The sequence below is a fragment of the Culex pipiens genome, chromosome 2, assembly GCF_016801865.2.
Source record: "Culex pipiens pallens isolate TS chromosome 2, TS_CPP_V2, whole genome shotgun sequence".
NCBI lineage: Eukaryota > Metazoa > Arthropoda > Insecta > Diptera > Culicidae > Culex > Culex pipiens.
This window is the reverse complement of record NC_068938.1, coordinates 48,415,315-48,436,872: the sequence shown is the minus strand read 5'-3', so window position 1 is coordinate 48,436,872 and position 21,558 is coordinate 48,415,315. Positions and strand designations below refer to the sequence as shown.

The following is a 21,558-nucleotide window of genomic DNA, read 5'->3' as shown; positions in this document are numbered from 1 at the left end:
TCGCCCCCCTGATTTGTTCTAACAAATCGATGCTGCCGTGCTATCTTGTCGTACGTCGCTTTTTGACGTTCCGAAACGCGTTTTAATGTTTGACCTTGAATAAACAAAAACAAAAGCATGCAATGTAAACAATATCAAACACGATTTGTTTGGCTGACCATTCTGTGCATTGTCAAGAAGTTTGGTTGAAGTTGGTTGCTGGAGTCCCGAGTTATAATTACAAATGTTTACGGTAGTCTAACTTGTACTTGCGTCAAAAGCGTTCTGACCTGAAATCCCTTTGGCCAGTTGTCGCACTTACATCAATTTTCAGGCTGTGTCAATAAAATGGCGTTCTTAACTCAATTTGGCCCCAAAATGCACGTACGACAAGTTAGCACGACAGCGATATGAAGATCCGGCGACTCCAACTACGACTTCGAAGAATTCAACGAGTCCGACTCCTGGTCCTATATACAGACTACAGTTCGGGACTGTAATTTACGGTTTTAACAGTTATTATTTATCCTCTCTCTTTGATGTTAAAGTGTCTTACAGAGAAAAATCCTAAAAGTATGCAACCGCCCATTTAAATCCCATTTGGCTTTCTCACGTTTCCGGCCATGCTTCGTAACAACCCTCCAGAAAAGGACATCCTTCGTCCTGGCACACACACACACACCAACTCACCCCTCAAGTTGTAAACTCTCGACGAAACTACAACCTTGCGCGCGGGCCAGTAACACTACGAACCAGGACTTTGACTGGTACACCACAGCCAGAGCAGGTAGCATACTTTCGGGCGCTTTTCTGGTGCATAGTTTCTCGTTCCCTGACCCCCCAACTCCATCTATCGGCGAATACTTCTTATTGGATTTTTTCATCTTTTCGTTCCTACAAGTGCCGTGAAAAGTAGTGATTTTCGTGGTTGAGTTACGGTCGGTTCGCGTTTGGAACAGTGTGATCCGGGAGTATCCGAAACGAAGTGTGTTGGATGGTTTTTGCGGTGTGCTGAATTTCGAACCAGTGGATTACGGATATTCTTCTCACTTCCGGCATATATGAAAGTGGATTATGAATGTGGACTAAATCAATTAATATCGAGGTAAATGTTTGAACAGGGTTTGGGGTGGGTACTTTGCCCTGAATGGGGAGGAAAACCGTACATGAAAGGACATTCTCTTCTCTGGATATCGACCTTCTTACAATGTATAGAATCACCTTGCCTCTTTCCCTTCCGCTGTCTTCCTCTGTCCCCACTCCACCGATACACCGGAAAATCCACAGGACTTGGCACGTCGGTCCGTGCGAGGTGTATCTTTTTCCCATTAATCACGGATGCTCTCACAGGTAGTCTATCACCAGGCGTAACAGTTTACTTTGGTTAAACTGTTGCCCTCGGAACATCATTTGGAATTTCACGTGAAGTAAAAAAGTTTTTTTCCCCCAATTGGCCAGAGGCTGGCCATCCCGTAAACACCGGAGCAGCCCTAGCGTCGACGAGTGTGAGGTCTGGCCCTGGGCCAACATTGTGGCTTCTTTGCAGACATCGTGGAGCGGCTGCCAAGCGCGGATTGCAGCAAAAACGGCGCATCTGCCTTCTTGGCCCAAAACGCCGGCAGCAGCCTCCCAGATGTAGGCAAAACAGTGCTACGAGGTTAATGATTCGCCCGAATGTAGGCTTCCCCCTTCCTCCTCGGAACATTCCTTTTCATCTATAATTTAGTTTACAATTCTTCCAGCACTTTGACCTGGATAGTTCCGTCCCGCTCTTGCACACCCTTGTTGTTGAGCCGCGAAAAATGTTCTCGTGTGTGTGTTTTTATTGCACACACACTCACCCGCCGAGCTGCTGATGGGGAGGAAAAATCGATTTCATGTCATCATCCTGTGTGAGCCCTCTCGCGAATACAACACACAATCCCATCCCACCACCACCACCCTCGCAGTTCCGCAGTTCAGCGAAGGAGTTGGTTGGGCTTTCGTTCTGGGCAGAGTTGGACCGGCTCTTGGTGAGCAGTACCCAAGTAACCGCGAGGCACTAAATAGCGGCATTAAATCAGCATTATATTGGCATTTAATACCAGCAAATAATGCTTCAAAACATTAAATCAGCACTTTTCCCTTGAGAAATATTTCAAGTGGCGCACAGTGATGCCGTTTTAATGCCTCACCGAAAGCTCGAACAAAAAACTGCTTTATCGACGTCAAGGCTGGGGGAAAAAAAAGGACAGCTAGCTGCTCCACACACTTGGTGGTGGGCATCCTTTGTTTTTTTTTTTCTCCTGTTGCATTTCATGTGTGAGTGTGACACTTTGATGTTATTCTTGCATTTTTCTCGTCGATCTCCAGGATGCGCGCCAGCCAACTGATGTCTTCTGAAATGAGTGTTTGTTTTGAAAGTTTTAATCGATGTGGTTGATGCATCGAACATTAAGGAAGACTTTCTTTCTGCTGTTTCGAGTTTCTGGTTCATGAGAAAAACCCGTTGTCATTTTGTTGGACGAAAATTATTGACGAGTCACTCAGCAAATTGCGGCCATCCAGTCAAGTACAGTACAATCAATTACGGAAGGCTTGGGGTTAATAGGGACAAGTAATGGCTAACGGCTAACGTAAACTGTTATTCCAAGGAGTGCTTGGTCCACGGTTGGCAAAATTTCACAAAGTGTATCAGACTTCCGGAAAGCAGCTTTTTGCTTGCGAGAAAAGTCATTCAATTTACCAGAGAACTTTTGATAACGTCCTTTGTGCTATAGGCATATGTTTTGAAAAATTTGGCTTAATTACAGGCTGCAGTTTTCCACAAAAAAAATAAACAAAAAAACACTTCAGTCAGCGGGATTTGAACCCAGTTCACGCAAAAATAAAACTGTTGCACACTGGGGGTAATGCGCCTTAGCCCGCACGCTTATTGGAACAGTATAACGGGAGAAGGATAAAAGTCAATAAGAGCGTGACTGGCTGAAATGTTTCCCGTATGGATGGGTTACTTTGTTGATAAACATCGAGAAATGCTTTGAAGCACATTTTCAAGGTCGTAAATGGTGATTTAATGCCAGTTGTAATGCTGCAAAGTTTTGGTACTTTGAGGCATTCGCAAAGCTTATTTACTACTTCAAAGCATTCGAGTGCTGATTTAGTACTGAATAAATACTTCAATTTAGTGCTTGTGGTTACTTGGGTAGGCCTACCCAAGTAACCACAAGCACTAAATTGAAGTATTTATTCAGTACTAAATCAGCACTCGAATGCTTTGAAGTAGTAAATAAGCTTTGCGAATGCCTCAAAGTACCAAAACTTTGCAGCATTACAACTGGCATTAAATCACCATTTACGACCTTGAAAATGTGCTTCAAAGCATTTCTCGATGTTTATCAACAAAGTAACCCATCCATACGGGAAACATTTCAGCCAGTCACGCTCTTATTGACTTTTATCCTTCTCCCGTTATACTGTTCCAATAAGCGTGCGGGCTAAGGCGCATTACCCCCAGTGTGCAACAGTTTTATTTTTGCGTGAACTGGGTTCAAATCCCGCTGACTGAAGTGTTTTTTTGTTTATTTTTTTTGTGGAAAACTGCAGCCTGTAATTAAGCCAAATTTTTCAAAACATATGCCTATAGCACAAAGGACGTTATCAAAAGTTCTCTGGTAAATTGAATGACTTTTCTCGCAAGCAAAAAGCTGCTTTCCGGAAGTCTGATACACTTTGTGAAATTTTGCCAACCGTGGACCAAGCACTCCTTGGAATAACAGTTTACGTTAGCCGTTAGCCATTACTTGTCCCTATTAACCCCAAGCCTTCCGTAATTGATTGTACTGTACTTGACTGGATGGCCGCAATTTGCTGAGTGACTCGTCAATAATTTTCGTCCAACAAAATGACAACGGGTTTTTCTCATGAACCAGAAACTCGAAACAGCAGAAAGAAAGTCTTCCTTAATGTTCGATGCATCAACCACATCGATTAAAACTTTCAAAACAAACACTCATTTCAGAATACATCAGTTGGCTGGCGCGCATCCTGGAGATCGACGAGAAAAATGCAAGAATAACATCAAAGTGTCACACTCACACATGAAATGCAACAGGAGAAAAAAAAAAACAAAGGATGCCCACCACCAAGTGTGTGGAGCAGCTAGCTGTCCTTTTTTTTCCCCCAGCCTTGACGTCGATAAAGCAGTTTTTTGTTCGAGCTTTCGGTGAGGCATTAAAACGGCATCACTGTGCGCCACTTGAAATATTTCTCAAGGGAAAAGTGCTGATTTAATGTTTTGAAGCATTATTTGCTGGTATTAAATGCCAATATAATGCTGATTTAATGCCGCTATTTAGTGCCTCGCGGTTACTTGGGTACCTGCCTGCTCTGAGTTGATTTTTATGCGCTCATACTCCTTTCCTTCCGACGTCGTCGCTGGCGGTGTGGTTTCGAGGAGTTTCCGGCGGGGCGAGATGGGGTGAATTATGTGCCGTTTTTAGAGTTCAGAGTATGCTGAATTTTGCCTTTTGAATGTTTGGATGATTGATTTTTTGATAGAACTGTATCTACAAAACAAAGCTCCATACAATTTTGCGGGCTGGTCATAAAAAATGGCAAACAATCGAAATCTGTATCTTGAGAAGGGATTATCAGAATACGAAGTCTTCGGTGGAGTTATAGGTTATGGATAAGGACTTTTCAGGCCATTATCATTTTTTTCATTATTTCTAAAACATGTACTGGCGCAGGTCACAAGGTTTTTTCAATAGTGTTTAAAAATATAGTTGCATTAATAGTTCTTATTTTTATTTCCCGGTTTTTCTTGTTAAAATCAGATTTAAAGTGCTCGAATTTTATTTTAACGTCAAATGGATCATCACTACATTTGCTACAATAGTTTTAAATAAAAAGATATCAATATTTCTATTTAGTTAACTGCATGAGTTCACTTATATGTTATTTTATATTCATATAAATTTTAAGGTAAAATTGTGCAAATTCAGAATTTTGCCTAAACTGGTTTTTTGATTTGATTTGATTTGATGTGATAACCAACAGGGCCACAAGGATGACCTATGTAGCGGTTGCCTAGAATTAGGGCCAAAAGGGGGTGGTTGGACGCGAACGAGCAAAATCACTCACGGTGTCCTCAGGGGAAGAGAATCTCCTTCCGACAGTAACCTCCAATAACTCCGAAAAAAGTCTGACAAAGCTGAAAAACAGGGCTCGCACCCTGTTGGGGGCTTAAAAGGGCGCGGCAGACAGCTGGAGACTGACAGAGGTCAATAGATGTAGTAATTGGACAATCCTTAAGAATTGTACAATTACTAAACCATTTTCCCCTTGTGACGTAGTTCTGGTCTTCCACTATCTACATCCAATCTCCGCCATTACAGCATACCGTCCACTGCCCTGATGCTCCCTCCCCGATCCCCGGCTTTGATTCTAACTACTAATAAAAAGGAAAATCATAGATGAGAACAGGTCAATGCGGATGGAGAGCAAATCGAGCTCAGTATCCCCTCACAAAGACTGGTAGTAAGTGTGAAAAAACAATGAAAAAAAGAAGAAAGATAAGAAGAAAATGAAAAGATAGTACGTCAATGCGGATGGATCGATGATCCCCTCACAAGGACATAAAAGAGACAGATGGTAGGAAGAGCAAAAGAAGAACAGAATATCAGGAATAAGATACATTCAATAAGGATAGAAGCAAATTGGACTCTCCTCAAAAGACATCAATATAGAGAAATATTCAACAGATTACTTCAATCTTTTGAAATGATAGAAATATTGGCGTGGATTGTCTTAAATGAAATGTGTGTATGTCAGTGTAAATGAAAGAATCTTCTGATATTTAAAAGGAAAGATCTCACCAAATCAGAAATCTTGGGCTTCAGTCCATTTGATCGTCTGAATCTTCGAATTAGATGGAATGCATTTCCTGCAGCTCTTCTGGTTCTGCACGATCGACAGCATCAAGTTGAACCACCCGACAGCACCCGATAGAAGGTCATTCCTTGGCCAATTCGTTCTGGTGGTAGGAATCGTGGCCGTGCTCAGCGCTTATCAAACGGGAAGCATTTCTTCGGAATGGGACTGCTGAAAACATTCCTCAAGCAGTTGTTCACTGGATTCGGGCAGGATCAAGTAAGAACCACGAAATGCCTTCGCCGATGGTCACTTTGTATATTTCACATTTTCCGCTGTCTCTTCCTTTCCGCTGACGACAACCGTGAGTCACAATTTAAAAATTTCACCGAAACTACCAAACATTTCTTATTGCCACTACCGGTATGGATGGCCACCGGAACGAAGAAAGGAATTTCCGTAAATTCACTGATTTGTAATAACAAAATAAAAATTATCAGAAAAATTTTAGAATTTTGAATCGAAGAAAAAACATGACGCAGCAAAAACTTTTCGCGCCCGCACGCACCGATTACTACGATCGGAATCAAAATTTTGCCTAAACTGGTTTTGTATATAAAATCGATTTATATTGCATTTCAAACTAAATTTAAAGCATGGATCAAAAGTTTTTACATTTTATATGAAACTTGTTCTACCGTCTTCTGGTGCGAATCGGGACACATGGGGCGAATTGGGACAGCAATATTGCCTAATATTTTGATATTTTTAAGCGACTTCGGTTAGACCAGATTCAGAGCAACAAAATGTGTTCATTCATTTCCAAATGTGAAGCTGTTAAGTGCTCTTAAACGTGTTGTCCCTATTCAGACTGTAGTCCCGATTCACCCCAGTTGACGGTACGGAAAATAGCTATTAATTGAAGATTTTTGCGTATTGTGTTTTAAAACCCCATAAAATTTAATGTTAGCAAACTAAATGTATATTTTTCTAGTGGAAAATTGTCAAAAGAATCCAAAAATACATTCCGTTTTCAGATTCAAAATCATTAACTTTGATGCTATTCATCAACCTTTTAACATTTTAGGAAAGCTTCTTCTTGAAGTACATTGAACAATTTTCTACTACCGGCAGTATGATTCCATATCATTTTGTACGTATTTTTTTAATTTTTACCTTTCATTTTGCGAAAAAGATCAAACCGATCAATACTATCAAAGTCACCCCGGTTTACGTTTTAGTTTGTTTATATGACCTTATTACTTAAAGTTAAATTCACAATAAATTTTTGGAGATTACAAAAGGTATATTTTGTGATAGTTTAGGATGGTGCAAAATCTGGTAACGGAGTTATGATTAAACATCAAGTCGATATCTGGAAGAGTCAGGGAAATCCTGGAATATCCTGAAATTTTATTTTGATCTGGAAAAGTCAGGGAACATTATTTTGGGATTTAAATCGATACCATGATTTGAAATTTTGGTCTTTGAAAAAAAAATTGGGAAGCAAAATTTGAAAAATTATTTTTAAATGTAAAATAAAATTTGCAATCGAAATGGAGCACTTCCTTTTTCCTCCAAAATGGATACTTTCCACATTTTTTTCAAGTTCACTCGTCGTCACCCTTTTCAAAAGGGTATGTCAAAATCAGAACATATCCAGGCAAGGCTGTATATCACTCGTCATCTTGCTTTGCATTAGTGTGAGTGCATGACTCCGTGCCACTAAAACCAAAACAATAACAAAAGAACAAAGGACCGTGCCAGGAAAACCAAAACATAAACAATGTCAATGTCAGTGGAGTGAGAGAGTCAGAGATAGCGATTTTGACAACCGCACTACTACACACTCAATCGCGAGTACCTTAGGTAGAAAGCCATGATATCCAGGGTGACGACGGGTTAACTCGCAAAAAGGATATTTTGGACTTTGAGTGCAGCTTCCTAAAGTTTTTCTCTGTGACATTTTATTAGTCATTTTTCAACTCGCATTATCTCGGAAACTATTGAATCAATTTTCAATTGAAAAAAAATATCTGCTCTTTTGATTTGAAAAAAAATATGAAAGAACGAGGCAAAAAAAAAAAGAAATTGAAATTACAATCAGTCGCTTCATCATTTCACCGTTTTAGCCGTTAAAAACGAGCATATGCGTATTAAAACTGGTTTAGAAAAAATACGCTAACTTTATTTGACTTAAAAAAAATAACAATATTTTTTTACTGTGGATTTTTACTGTGGAGTTTTTAAATATGAACCTGTACTTTATACTTAACAGAGTTGTTTGTGTAACCCTACATGAAATTTTGCATTTCCAAACTAACATAGAAGCCACTTTTAATCATTCATTCGTCCATAAAATTTAAAATATAATTTTTAGAGATGATAAAACAAATGTTCAAAAGGATCACATACCAAAAAATTCCATACGAAATATAGACCAACCACTACGGGTTTTTAGTAAATTGAAGAAGTTTACGCATTTTGACTTTTAGAAGAACGTCAACATCAAGGAAAGTCATTAATATGACATGGGACATTAATTCTGAAAATCTGTAAGACCCAATTTCACCACTCCCAACTCAATGTCACTCCTGCTGACGGTTTATTGAAACAAAAATAAAGATGAGCCAAATTTGCAATCAAAGTAAAAAAAAAATTATAAGGTATTATTTCTCATAATTCCAAAAAAAGTATTTCATCTTGAAAATAAAAATTTTCTTACAATTTGCTTTTACGCTGGTTTGGTCACAAAATCACTTTTTTAGTGATAATCTCGAAATGTTCAGAAAATTATTTTTTCCAGAATTTTTAAATTTCCCGTGTTCAGGTGGTAATTTTAATTAACTTTTGTTTTACGAAAAACTGTACTTTTCTTGTTTTATGTTTTTCTGGATCCATTTTTAGTATTTTTGTTTGCTTTTTTCTTGTTTACTTTATGTTTCTTTTTGGCTTGTTCTACCATCTCCTTTTCATTTTTTTTCAATTTAAATTGTATCAAAAAAACGTAGAGGCATAGTCTGGGTCAAAGCTAAAACTGTTGTTAATTCATTTATTTCTATCTGCTTTAACCTTCTTGTTCATTCGCTGCCCTTATTTTTACAAAAACTATAGGAAATGTTAGTGAAAAACACAACCAAACTTGACCCAGAAAAAAAAATGCATTCTTAAAAACAGTGGCAATGTTACATAAAACAAGTCAAACTTCCAACTTTTTAAACATCAAAAATTGGCTGAAGATGGTTTTTTGGTAAACTTTTAGATCGAAGCCCGCCTAGAGGCGAGGTTGGGTTTAATGGTCTGTGCCTAAACTTCGAGCTTATGAAAAAGTCGGATATCCCATGAGTATAGAATGTGCAATTAATTCTAGAAACAATTGTGATCTCAATAATTGTTAATAATGAAATTTGTAATTAGAACCAGTGATTAAAAATAATAATCAAGAAAAAATACCAACATTGCATCGGCCGCGAAAAAAATATTGAAAAGCCTTCAAAGAGAGGAAAACTGTCGGATTTCCCCAACCACCATTCGTCAACCACAAATGTTTCAGGTGGCCCCACGGATGGTGGCTGGGAATGGGAAATGTTTTTTTTTTCTGGGCTCTCTCTTTTTTTATTTGGGGATATTGGATCGGAACCAGTCATGAATGTATAAATCGCGACGATACGATGACGACGGCGGACGTCTGAACCGACCGCGATGATGTCGGCATGTCGGCGGCGGATTCGGGGCCGGGCCTGCGGTGCCGATGACGGTGATGTTTTTGGTCTTTTGAGTACAGTCAGTCCTGTGTGGATGGAAATAGCCGGTGTTTCTTTTTTCCTTCCTTGTTTGGTCCTTACTGACGGTTGGAGTAACCACCACGTGGAAAGGGCAAAGTTGGAAACCTTTGCGCGTTGGTATTTGTTGGAGTTGTTGGATGGTGGAAGAAGTTCTTACCAGCTGGGAAATGCAATGAATGTGAGTTGTTCTATATAGATAACTTTTGTTAGGTTTTTGGTTTAAATATGTTGAATTATGCTAAAAGCTTTAAAATAAGTGGCCACATATTCCAAAAGTTTGAAGAACTGGCAACTCTGTTCCATGTTATGACCACTTAAGTGATATTTATGTCCTTTTTTGTGGCCGGATCTTGACTGTTTAAATACCAAGCACAAAAAACTAAGACGATTGCATTGTGAAAAACCGAGATTTCTAAGGAGTATTTTTTTGATGAATTTTGAATTTCTCTAAAATGATTTAACAAATTTCTAATCAAACCATAAAATTATCACGCACTGGCACTATCTCGTTTAAGATTCTCCAACGCTTGAAAAGTAATCGATACCTTCAAGGGCAATCATCGCCCAGACACGAACGTTGAACAGAATAAATAATATGCCACCCCTCCAGCCGAGCATCCCCTCCAAAAATCAAACCTTCAATTTATCAAAACGAAACAAAAAATCTAAAGCAATATAATTATCGGCGTTTTTCCGGTAACCTAATTTCCACCAACCACCACCACCATCATCATAAGGGTGCATGTTCGCTACCACCTTTTCTGTGTGATTTTGTTACATTTTCTCGACGTCGCCGGAAGAAAATTTTCCCCACTAAATTGAAGCCCTCTTGATAACCACAAAAAAACAACAAACTAGGAAAATCCGAACCCGCATAAAAAAAAGGCAATGCAGCTCCACAAACCAATTTAAATATTTGCATGAATTATGGTAAACGCTGCTGAGCGCACCATTATGGCACAGCAAACCGTGCAGTGTGAGGTGCATACTTTAAGGGGCACCTGCCAGCGGAAAAGCCGGATAAGCGCTTTACGAAACGCGATTTTAGATCCAATATAGTTTCCACTTTATGCGCCCCTCGAAAGTCCTTGTTTCGCATCGCCCTCGCAAACGCACCTTTTTGCGTACTACCTACCACCTTTAATGGTTCTAGCGACGTCATTTTTCATTCCTTATGCAAATGTGCGTGGTCTATTTTGCGCGGCGGCATGGGTGCCTTGGTGGGTGGTTTCACCGGAAAACGGAACGTGCCTTTTCCGAGCAAATTGCGTGTTCAGGTTGTGCGTTCAGGTGAAAGTTTGATGGGGCTAGACTACATTTAGGGGGAGTGAAAGGAAGATTCTTATCGGCCTAAACGCAGCGGTGGTGTCATAATGAAATGTTTAAAAACCACCACCAGGAAGAAATTAATTATTTCTCGCCGCGGTTTTGTTGCCCATTGTGCCAACTTTGGCGCACATTTGTTGGGCAAGTTCTTAATTTTTATGCGACTGGGAAGGAGTTATAAGACATACAATGAAATGATTGTTTTGACACGCTATAAATATTTAATGGATTTTGATTCCTGGACCTTTTTTCGAAGAAAAAGCGAGACGAGACGAGAAGATTTTTTTCGATTTTATAGCCGAATTACCAGAGCCGAATTTACCAGATTTTCAGCTTTCTTTTGAATAAACCAAAAATTCATGCTGGAAACCCCAACCGAATTAAAATCTTTTGTTTGTAACGGATTGCCCGGATACAAATTTGAGCATAAAACACTGTTAAACTTAGAGTACCGGCATCAGGAGTGACAATGGGTCTCAAAGGGACACAATCTCATACAAATTTCAGCATTTTTGTATGACCCAACCTCAATCAACTATCCAAATTTGACTAAAATTGTGGTCACAGAACACGAATTTGATGTTAAAAACAAGAAAAAAAATGTGTTCTTGATTCGATTATCAGAAGTCACAAATCATGGATAATCGAACATCGGATAATCGAGTCTGGACTGTATTGGAAATTTACTCAAATTCAAATGATTTTTGAATAAACCCGAACACGTTAAAAAACATTCATTTGGCAGAGGAATGCATTTTAAATTGATTTCAGCTGACTGTACTAAAATTTTTAAGTTTTTTGAACAATAACAATGTTTTGCCCCCTTATTTTTTAAGCCCTTTTTAACGGTGCACATCAACCAGAGCTTTTGCACCAAGATTTTTGTTACATATACATTTAAGTGTCTTCAGAATTATGAGACCTATCGATATATTTTTTTATTCACCCCTAAAGTACTGTCTACAACATAAATCACAACAAAGTTTGACTACTTTTACAATCAGATTGTTGCCTGATTGGGTCCGTAAGTTTGACAATTTTTGAATAAGAAGACAACAACTTCCTTGGTTGCTGTGCACCCTTAAAAGGTTAAAAATATTTGCAACAACCTTAGGATTTTTAAAGAACTATTTTTTCTGAAAAAGTTCCTAAGGTTGTTGCAATTTGTTTCACCCTTTAAAATCGACTTAATAAATCAGGGGGCACATGAAAAAAAAAACGATTTTTTCAATTGACTTTGAATTGCGTTGAATTTTTCAAAATAAGTTTTTTTTATTATCTAATTTTTTTGATATGTTTTAGACGAGTTTTAGAATACTAAAACTGGCATTTTTTTAAGCAGTGTTCAGGAAAGTGCTGAATTTGGAACCGGAAATATTATTTTTTGAAAAAAAATGTTTTTTTTTGGAAAAAAAACGAAAAAAAATGTTTGCCGTCGAAAATGACATGACATTTTTTTTGATAAAGTTTACGTAATTTAAAAATCTAGCCCATTATTTGAAAATAACCAAAATAAGTGGTTCCAGTTCTAATATATCTAAATAATTTTTGTAATAAAAAGCAGAAAATTTCTCAAAAGTTTTAATATTTAGTTTCCAAGATATCGCAAGTAGAAAAAGAGAGGTAATTAAATGATACGGAGAAAAACTAACTTTTCACTACAATTTAGTTTCTTAGTAACCTGCAGTCCGATAAAAAAAAGTCAAAAAGGGGCTTTTTGAAAATTTCCTGAGCTTTTCGAACATATTTTTTGCATCAAGTATCTTTAAATTGCAAAAATCTGAACATTTTTGGAAAAAAATCTCATTTTCGATTGCAAATTTAGTGTTGCATTTCAAAATGATTGATGTCTTTCAAGTCCTATTTTTTTGGGTTGAGACCACTGCGACCGTGACTTTGATCTATTGCGGTATACCCATTTTATTATCGCAGACTTCAGGATGTCGTTACCATTTAGGGTAGCGGTCATTGGCTGACGTTGCGGTATGCCCCATTCAGGTATGATTTCTAAAATGAAACCAACCACCTTACTTGGGTTTTCTTGCCAGATCTCTTTAGGGCTTAAAATAGGCCTGTTAAGAATCTGCCTTCGCCTGGCAGATAGTGCGCTGCAGTCGCGTATTAGATGTTTTGATGTTTCGGTTTCACAGTCACAGAACCGACAGATATCTATTTGTCTAAGACCCAGCTTTTTCAAATGATATCTAGACGGACAGTGTCCTGTTATAAGCCCGATATAGATATTAAGATATTTCTTGTTCAGATTGAGTATTTTTTTTATTTTTGATTAGAGGGAGTGATGAACTCCCTAGATTGTCTCAATAATTGTGTTTTCGTCCAGTTTAACTGAATCGTCTTTTCCTCATATTTTACAAACTCCATTTTTATTACACTTTTTGAGACCCCGCAGAAGGGTTCTGGGCCAATGAATTGCCCTTCTGACCCATTTCTAGCAAGAAAGTCGGCTTTTTCGTTTCCATCTATACCCGGTGGTCCGGAACCCGGAACAGATGTACTTGATTTTTAGATGCTAATTGTTTTTAAAGTTTTCTACATTCCCATACTAGCTTAGACTAACATGTTGGTGATTTTAGAGCATTTAAAGCAGTCTGAGAAAATACAAATTTGTGCAAGTCTGTAATTCCTTCTAAGACAAATGGATGGCACATTCTTTGATTGCCTTTATTTCTGCCAAAAATACTGTTGAATCCTAGGCTTGTAATTTCAATTTTTATATTTTATTTTTATTTTTTAGAACTATAACAGATTGCAAATTTGACCTCAAATAAAGCAATTTTCAGAGCTGTATGTAACCTCAATTATGCTGCAAATGCCCTTATGACAGCAGATGAGTCATGATGAGGTGCTTTGAATGCTTATCTCCTAACAGTTTGATTATGTTTGGATTTGAATGTTTCGGATGTTAGATTTTGACAACGACTCATTTGGTACTTTTGAACTGAACAGAAATTCGAATATTCAAAACATGAATCAAAAGCTGTACTGCCCAGACTCGATTATCCGAAGGCCTTGGCAAATCAACCATTAAAATATGATTAAAATGGGATCGCAGAACTCGAATTTGATGTTAAAAGTAAGAAAATAAAAAAATACGAAATGCATGATTCGATTATCCGAAGTCCCATACAAACCTTCGAATAATCGAGGCTTTGGATAATCGAGTCTGGACTGTATTTCTAAATAACCTAAATTTCTATTCAAATGTTCGTTCCCTGAAACATCCTCTATTTTCCCCTCTAAAACCAACCTGCTTCAGGTAATCTCAGCAGGTGATTTCCATTCAGATGCTCATGGATTTCGTCACGGGTCGGTCCATGTTCGAAACTCCTACAACCACTTGAAATAATCCCATGCATCATGTGCAATCCGACGACAAACCACCCCGACACCCCGCCGTCGTCGTCGGCAGGACTCCTTTAATGACCAATCGACACGAACCCCGGTTTTTTTTTCTATCCAAAACTTCTTGTGGTCTGGCCGGAGGGGCTTAAAAAGTGTTTCAACACCCGTGTAAACCTCAGTCGCTTCCCGGTTCTCCGACTTGGTCCGCGCGTGTCTTGGACGCTCTCGCACGTGGTTATTTTTTGCAACGAATTTTAATCACGCGACCATGTGTTGCATTTTCATCAAGTCACATTTTGTCCTCATTTTGACGAAGGTAAATGAACCCGTTGGGGTAGGTTGCAGTTTTGTGCATCCTGTGGCGGTTTGTGTGTCCGGATTGGTCTATAAATGTATAATTTACTAAATTTGCATTTTTAATCAAGCGGAACTGCTCACGTGCTGAGCTGGCGGTGCTTATCAACGCGCCCTTTTTCCGAGTTCGCGAGAACTCGACTGGTGTTTTGCATATACCCATATTTGCGAAAGCATCAAACAGTAAATATTTAATTTAGAAGCGACGACTACGGTACTGTTACGGGTTGTGAGGTTCAGTGTCGTGCGAGAACAAAGTTTGACCAGAGCAGAACATCTACTGGTTCCAGTGGTTTGGTTTACTGCACCAAGAATACCGTCGTCAGAGTCAGTTCGAGAGTCCCAGGAGCTGATGATGATGATGACACCATCGCTGGCAAAGCTCTGCAACCGTTTACTGCAGCAGGTCGCGTTCTGGGGACGACTGATTATCACGACCGTGTATGCAGTGGCAGTTTCGCCACCCCGGAAACCGCTGATGATGTCGGTGGCGCCACCGGAGATGATGAGGCTGTCTCGAAGGAGCAGAGCGTAGCTGATGTTCTCTAAAGTGATTTGTACAAGAGAAAAATAACTGTGGAAACTTTGATGGAAATGTAATATTCTCTTACTATTAAAAAAAACTGTGAAAACTCGAGGATTTTTTTAAATTAAAATAAAGATAAAAATGTTATCTTACTTTTGTGCCAGGGATGGCGATAGTCTTTGGCTGATGGCCGAAGCTTAGGCTACCAAAAGCTGCTGGCAAAATACAGGAAAAATCTTAAGGAGGTATTAGACAATGACAAACCAACCAAACTCGCATTTTTTGTGTTTGACAGTTTGCCAAACTCCCAAACAAAGCAAAATATATCGATGCCTCTGTGCTCTCATGTTCCAAGCTTGCTGAGATTCCTATCTAGTTAGCATAAGAGAGCTCAAAGGCATCGATATGCAGGATGACGTTTCTGCAAATAAGCAGGGATCCTTGGCCACTCCTTGGCGCATTTTTTTACTTTTGTGAAATTCAACAAAAGCTTTGCAGAATTTCTTTTTAAGTGATAAGAAAAAACGGCTTAATTTTAATGCTTTGTTTATTTTAAAGAGAATAAAATATTCAAATTAGTTCCTGCTGAAGATTTTTTTTTTTAATTTATTTTAATTCAGATTTTCTTTTCCATGTACATTCATTCAGTTAAAATATTATTGAGTGTCCAATCACAATCGATGACTTTTTACCTCAATTTTAAATACTAGCAACTTTCATTTATTCATGAAATATTGTAGCTTTCGCTATTCTGTGATTTCAAATGTAGGAGGTCCTACATGTACAAAAGGAAAAAAGGGATACCTTAAAACTAACTTTAAAACTATATAAAGAGCGGATCAATGCAGCTGAAGACTGAAATGATTTTTGTCGAAATGCATCAATTATCTTATTGGACATAACATCCAAAGTGTCAACTTCGGCTAATTGATGAAGTTCACTGGTGCTGAACCAGGGAGGAAGTTTCAGAATCATTTTCAGATTTTTGTTCTGAATCCTCTGAAGTTTTTTCTTCCTGGTTAAGCAACAGCTTGTCCAGATCGGCACAGCATAAAGCATGGCAGGTCTGAAAATTTGTTTATAAATTAACAGTTTATTCTTGAGACAAAGTCTAGAATTCCTGTTTATAAGGGGATATCCTACTGAAGATTAACTTTATATTGACAATGTCATATTTTCAACAAACACATGAATTAAGTCAAGTCCAGACTCAAAGGCCTCGGAAAAAAAATCACATCGGATAATCGAATCAAGAAAAAAAATAATGTTGTGTCCTGTTTTTTGATGTTCGCGCCCATAAACTACTCTAAAATGATTTAGAATTCTTAAATCCAAGATGGTGGCCAAAATGGCGGTGGTAACATATTTAAAAAATGCCTTTTTCAATTTTAAAGCCAATCAAAAATTCAAATATGACGCAGAACTCAAATTTGATGTTAAAAGTAAGAAAATAAAAAAAAATTGGCCATGATTCCATTATTCGAAGTCACATACAAACCTTCGGATAGTCGAAACTTCGGATAATCGAGGCTTCGGATAATCGAGTGTGGACTGTATAAATCTTCAAGTTAAAAGACTAATTTTAAATCTAATAAATTTAAAAATAAAGTGATTTGGCAATTCCCGCCAACTCGGACTCCGCACTATGTGCTGCACCACTCTATTTTGTTTGAAAAAAAAAAAATATTGAAACTGTTCTGATTTTTTATAGAGTATTAACATTTTTATTTGAATTTGAATTGAATTTATTTACTTTTTTTAGGCAGGAAAAGACACCAAAGCAGGCTATTGCAAATTTTATTTAATGTTTTGGTCCCTCGGCACCGTTAAAAAAACTATTCAAAAGCCTTGATATTAAGTGGCACTTGCCTTATTATTTTAAAAGATCAGTTCTAGATGCAAGATCAAACTTGCAATCGAAAAGGACTTTTCCAAAATTTTAACAAGCTGTTCATCCTAAGGGTGCAAAGTACGGTGACTTCGAAAGAAAAAATGTTTTTTTTAAATTGTAAGAGATTTCCCATGACTCGATTCTTTAGGTAAAAAAGTGCCTGAGCTAATTTTGAGCCAAATCGGTTAAGGGTCGCTTTTTATCGTTGAAGTTTGTATGGGAAAATTTGGAAAAATGTATGGGGAAAAGCAAAAAATTCAAAATTCCGCTAAAGGTGGCGTTAAATGTGTCGGATCATTTTCAAGGGTGAGATACTTATGTAAAAGTTTATGACAAACAACTTTGTCGAAGACCGCAAAACGATCCGAGCCAACCCTGACGAGTTATTAACGATTTAAAGAAGACATTTTTGTATGAAATGATTTTTTTCACCGACTTCAACGATAAAAAGCTACCCTTAACCCTTGACCGATTTTGCTCAAAATTAGCACAGGCACTTATTTTTGTCTAAAGAATCGAATCAGGGGGTAACTCCGTTGTCGATTTTTTTTGCATTGAAACATCACAAACGTTGAAGCGACCAGGCTTACTTTGTAAAGTTTACCGTAGAGATGATTCGTTGAAGTGGGTTGAGTTCCAAAAAAGTGTTTACGTGGTTCATGGATGGTCTCCTCATAAAATTGTAATCTGTAAATAAAATACTTCAATTTTTTTCAAAATGATTCATTTCGAACACTCGTTTCCTCCTTCCCCAGGTGATAGTAATCTGCTTCCTGTCGATCATACCATGGCCCGGTCCGAGCGTGTTCAAGATATCCTGCTCGCGGGACAGCTCCCGCGTGGTGCGCAAGATAGTCCAGTCGAAATGGCTGCCGATCCTGGAAAAGTACCAGGTCAAACTGCCGCTCGAGTGTCCGTTCCATCCGCTGCGGGACATTTTCGGCCCGCAGCAAACCGCCAAAAAGCAGCACCGACCGAGCCAGTGGACGTGCGGCTTCTGTGGTAAGAGTTTCTTCGAGGAGAAGCACCTGGACATGCACTTTGAGCACCGCCACAAGGGGAACATCAACATGGCGGAGGACGCCATCTGCCTGGCCGACTACTGCGACATGATGCGGTGCGAGGTGCTGATCGCCAAGGACGCCACGCTGTCGTTCGGCGTCGACCCGAACATGATGTCCACCGACATCGAGGTGTGGAGCGAATCGACGGCCTACCGAACGGCGCTGACCACGTCCGGTCCGCGCGATCTGGCCAAGGTGCCGGTGCGGAAATCGTTGCTTCCAAAAATACTCCAAACCATCAAGAACGACATCCTGAACGACCGGAAGCCGATGAGTTCGTCACTCAGCGCGGCGAAGGCCCCGTCCAACTGTGATGTGTCCGAGCAGAGGAAGGGCGAGGGCGGGAAACGAACCGATGCTGAAGGTGGGGATGGGGTTTTGATGGGTGATGGCTTGTTGATGGTTAATAAAGATTTTTCGTTACAGACTCCAATGATAACTTGGTGGAAGATGACGACGACGAGGACGATGAAGATGAGGACGACATTGACGACGAGGACGACAGCGACAGCAATACGACGTCGCAGTGTGATCAGAATCTGGTTGATTCGTCACTTCCACCCGTTGACCGGAAGCAGCAACGGCTGTCGGAGATGCAACGGATGAAAGCAAACTGCAAGAGTGAAGAACTTGACCAGCTAAAGACACGATGTGAAATTATGGTGCGAGACTGCATCGTTGGTCTGCTGGTGCAGCTGTCCTTGGAGGACTTTAAAAGTATGGAGGAAGAGTTGAATCGAGCAGTTTGCTGGTATCTGACCTGTGAACGGTACTGGGAAGATGGACCGTTAGATCAGCGAGCTTTCCCTTGGGGTTTGGTGTTTGCCCTCGTAATGGTTCTGTCTCTGGGAGTTTGCTTATGCTACTACATCATTTGGATACTGTTCGAGTAAGTAACGCTTGTCACTTAGGTTTGCTTCGTTACGTCCTTCTTTCATATCTTTCCTCGTATTTTCCTTTTCTGAGTATCCAACTTCCTTCATCTCTTTCTCGTTTACTCACTCTCTGGATGTGCGTGTGTATATTCTATCGAACGGTGGTAACCTATCAGTGAAGACCACAGTCCGATCGGGAGTCAACAAATAACGGCCCATCCGAGTCCGACGCACGGCCGCCACTACCTGCAGCCCCAGACGACCGCCAGCATCTACCACCTGCAGGACGGTGGCCACTCCGCGACCAGTCTCAACAGTTTGAGCCACGCAACGTCGTCGGGCGTCGTCTCCAGTGGCATCGACCTGCAGCACACGCCCCAAATTCACGCTACTCAGGTGCAGTACGGGGACGAGGGCGGGTACGGCTATTCCGGTGGACCGGGTGGTAGCGGGTCCATCATGGCCGACGGAACGCACTCGGGCGGCGTCGGTGGCAACGGTCCCAACACCGAGTTCAGCGAGCTGGGCCAAAGCGAACACTACATCTACGTGACCTATCCGCCAGAACTGAAACGAAGACTACTGGAAAGGTATGGAAGTGACATTTATATGCAACTTTTGCGAAAAGACGCGTACGAGTACTATTAGCGGCGTGTGTTTCCTTACAGTTCGGTGTCGTGATGTGTGTCTGTACTTGTTTTTGTGTAACGCCTTTTATTTTCGTTTGTTGTTCTTTAACCGCTCTCTATCTATTTGTATCTGTTTCTACGTTGGTTCCAACCTACACATACTGTTGACAAAAGCTAACTTATCTCACCCCAACTGTTCTGTAACATTTTCATTATGTGCCTAAAATGCCTCTGATCATTTGGATAACTCCTCGTTCATCAACAGCAACACATGGTTTCGTGAACGTTACTGTTAAGCATTCGTTGTTATTAGCTCTCTCTGTAGACACAACTCACACACACACACAAACACATAACACTTGAAAGACTCCTTTATTAGATAGTCGTGTTTCACTCGTTGAACGTACTAAGTAGTTAGATTTGAAGCCATTGTTAGTGACTTGCCTGCCAGACACACTAAGTGGTTTCTCGGTCTCACGGACCTCCTGAAACATAATCATATCTTAAATGATTGTCATTTAAGAGTTGTTTTGCTTAACTTACTTTTCCATATCCTGAGATTATTTTTTTTTAAATTGATCAAACATTAACATTATAAAGTTCAAGCAAGTAGTATTTAATAATTTGTTGTTCCAACAAATAAGTATTGAGTGGATAAATTTTGCACTTTTCTGAATTCGTTTTTTTTTCAAGACAATCTTTATTTGCGTTGAGGTTCAAGATATAATTTCAGTAGCAGCACAAAAATCTTAGTGTGAATGTGTTCAATGACTACTCTTTGAACTAAACATAGAACAAGTTTCTAAGAAAATATATCGTAAGAATCGACCATTTATAGGTAAAATCAAACTAAACGTTGTTATTGTATAATCCGCATGAATGACTCGTGTAGTTAGCGCATAATGTTTCAAATTATAAGCACTGTTTTCAAATGTTACTAAAATAGTTTCCAAACAACCAACCGAAAAAAGGTTGAAATTCAGTCGCAGTCAGTTGTGTGTGAAAATCCTAAAATTATAGTTTTGTATAATCTCTGTGTGAGTTGCGCGTGGATTAGCATCCTCAGCCTCCAATCGGAACGAATGCTTTGTGTGTAGCTGTAATCCTTCCTTATATTCTTCTCCCTTCAAGATACAAATGCCATCTCCACTGTAATTTACTTCTCTCCTCTCCTCTTCATTTTTCGTCAATGTAGGAATTCAACATCCTATCTCTAGCCTCAAATTCGAACCATAACACCTACTACAACTACCACCACCACCATACCACTACTAATCACACTCATACCGTGGGTGGTATGAGGAAGAGGATTCTCGCCGGTATGCCTGAAATTGCGCGCATGCAGCACCACCTCTCTGATCCCTCTCTTTGACTAACCAAAAAAACAAACCAAAGACCTTCTGAACCAACCTTCATTGCCGAATCAGTACCGTTTCCGAACATCTCTGTCCCTATCTGTTTTACGTGTGTACCGTCACCATCCGATATTTATACATACAACAATTAGTGCTCCAACCCAACAAAAAAAAAATTCCGTTCGACTAGTTAGTAAATCAAACATTTTCTCGTTTCTTTTTTTCTTGTTTCATTCATTTTTTTCTTTTCTTCCTTTAGCTGCTACAATAGAACGACCCGTCTATGATTGATTAGATTTGAAACACTCAAACTGTTTACTTTCGTAGGTTAAACCAAATGAAATTCATTAGAACAGCTAAATAACAACTACAGTAGATCACACTCATTCCGGACTATTGTCACACCCAAATTATTAGCAGCATGAAAGAGAGAGAGAGATAAAGTTTGAGCTTAAATAACAGGCAACAACAAACTAACACTGAGAGCAGTTACCGAAATCGTAGATCCTAAATGTAAAACAACAATTCAAATGATGAACAAAACACTAAAACAAGTAG

At 39.3% G+C, this 21,558-nt stretch overlaps 1 protein-coding gene across 3 annotated transcripts; it reads left to right on the top strand.

The window, feature by feature from the left end:
* The first annotated feature begins 760 nt into the window (after positions 1-760).
* Positions 761-21,353, top strand: LOC120421951 (uncharacterized). Of its 3 annotated transcripts, none has more exons than XM_039585262.1 (5): positions 761-1,084; positions 17,833-18,505; positions 18,568-19,030; positions 19,193-19,606; positions 21,260-21,353. In XM_039585262.1, exons 1-5 carry the CDS (start codon positions 1,058-1,060, stop codon positions 21,285-21,287), a joined length of 1,605 nt encoding a protein of 534 aa, XP_039441196.1. In that variant the 5' UTR covers positions 761-1,057; the 3' UTR covers positions 21,288-21,353. The 3 variants fall into 3 exon arrangements, with proteins under 3 accessions (XP_039441196.1, XP_039441197.1, XP_039441195.1); XM_039585263.1 differs by having other exon boundaries at positions 20,841-21,353; XM_039585261.2 differs by lacking the exon at positions 21,260-21,353 and having other exon boundaries at positions 19,193-20,112.
* Positions 21,354-21,558: the final 205 nt, after the last annotated feature.

What these genes read in the sequence shown, in the direction of transcription:
- LOC120421951 (XM_039585261.2), top strand. Translation starts at nt 1,058, where the DNA reads ATGTGGACTAAATCAATTAATATCGAG. An exon ending in GAAACGAACCGATGCTGAAG is followed by an intron (nt 18,506 to 18,567) that starts GTGGGGATGGGG and finishes TTTTCGTTACAG; the next exon opens with ACTCCAATGATAACTTGGTG. An exon ending in ATCATTTGGATACTGTTCGA is followed by an intron (nt 19,031 to 19,192) that starts GTAAGTAACGCT and finishes GTAACCTATCAG; the next exon opens with TGAAGACCACAGTCCGATCG.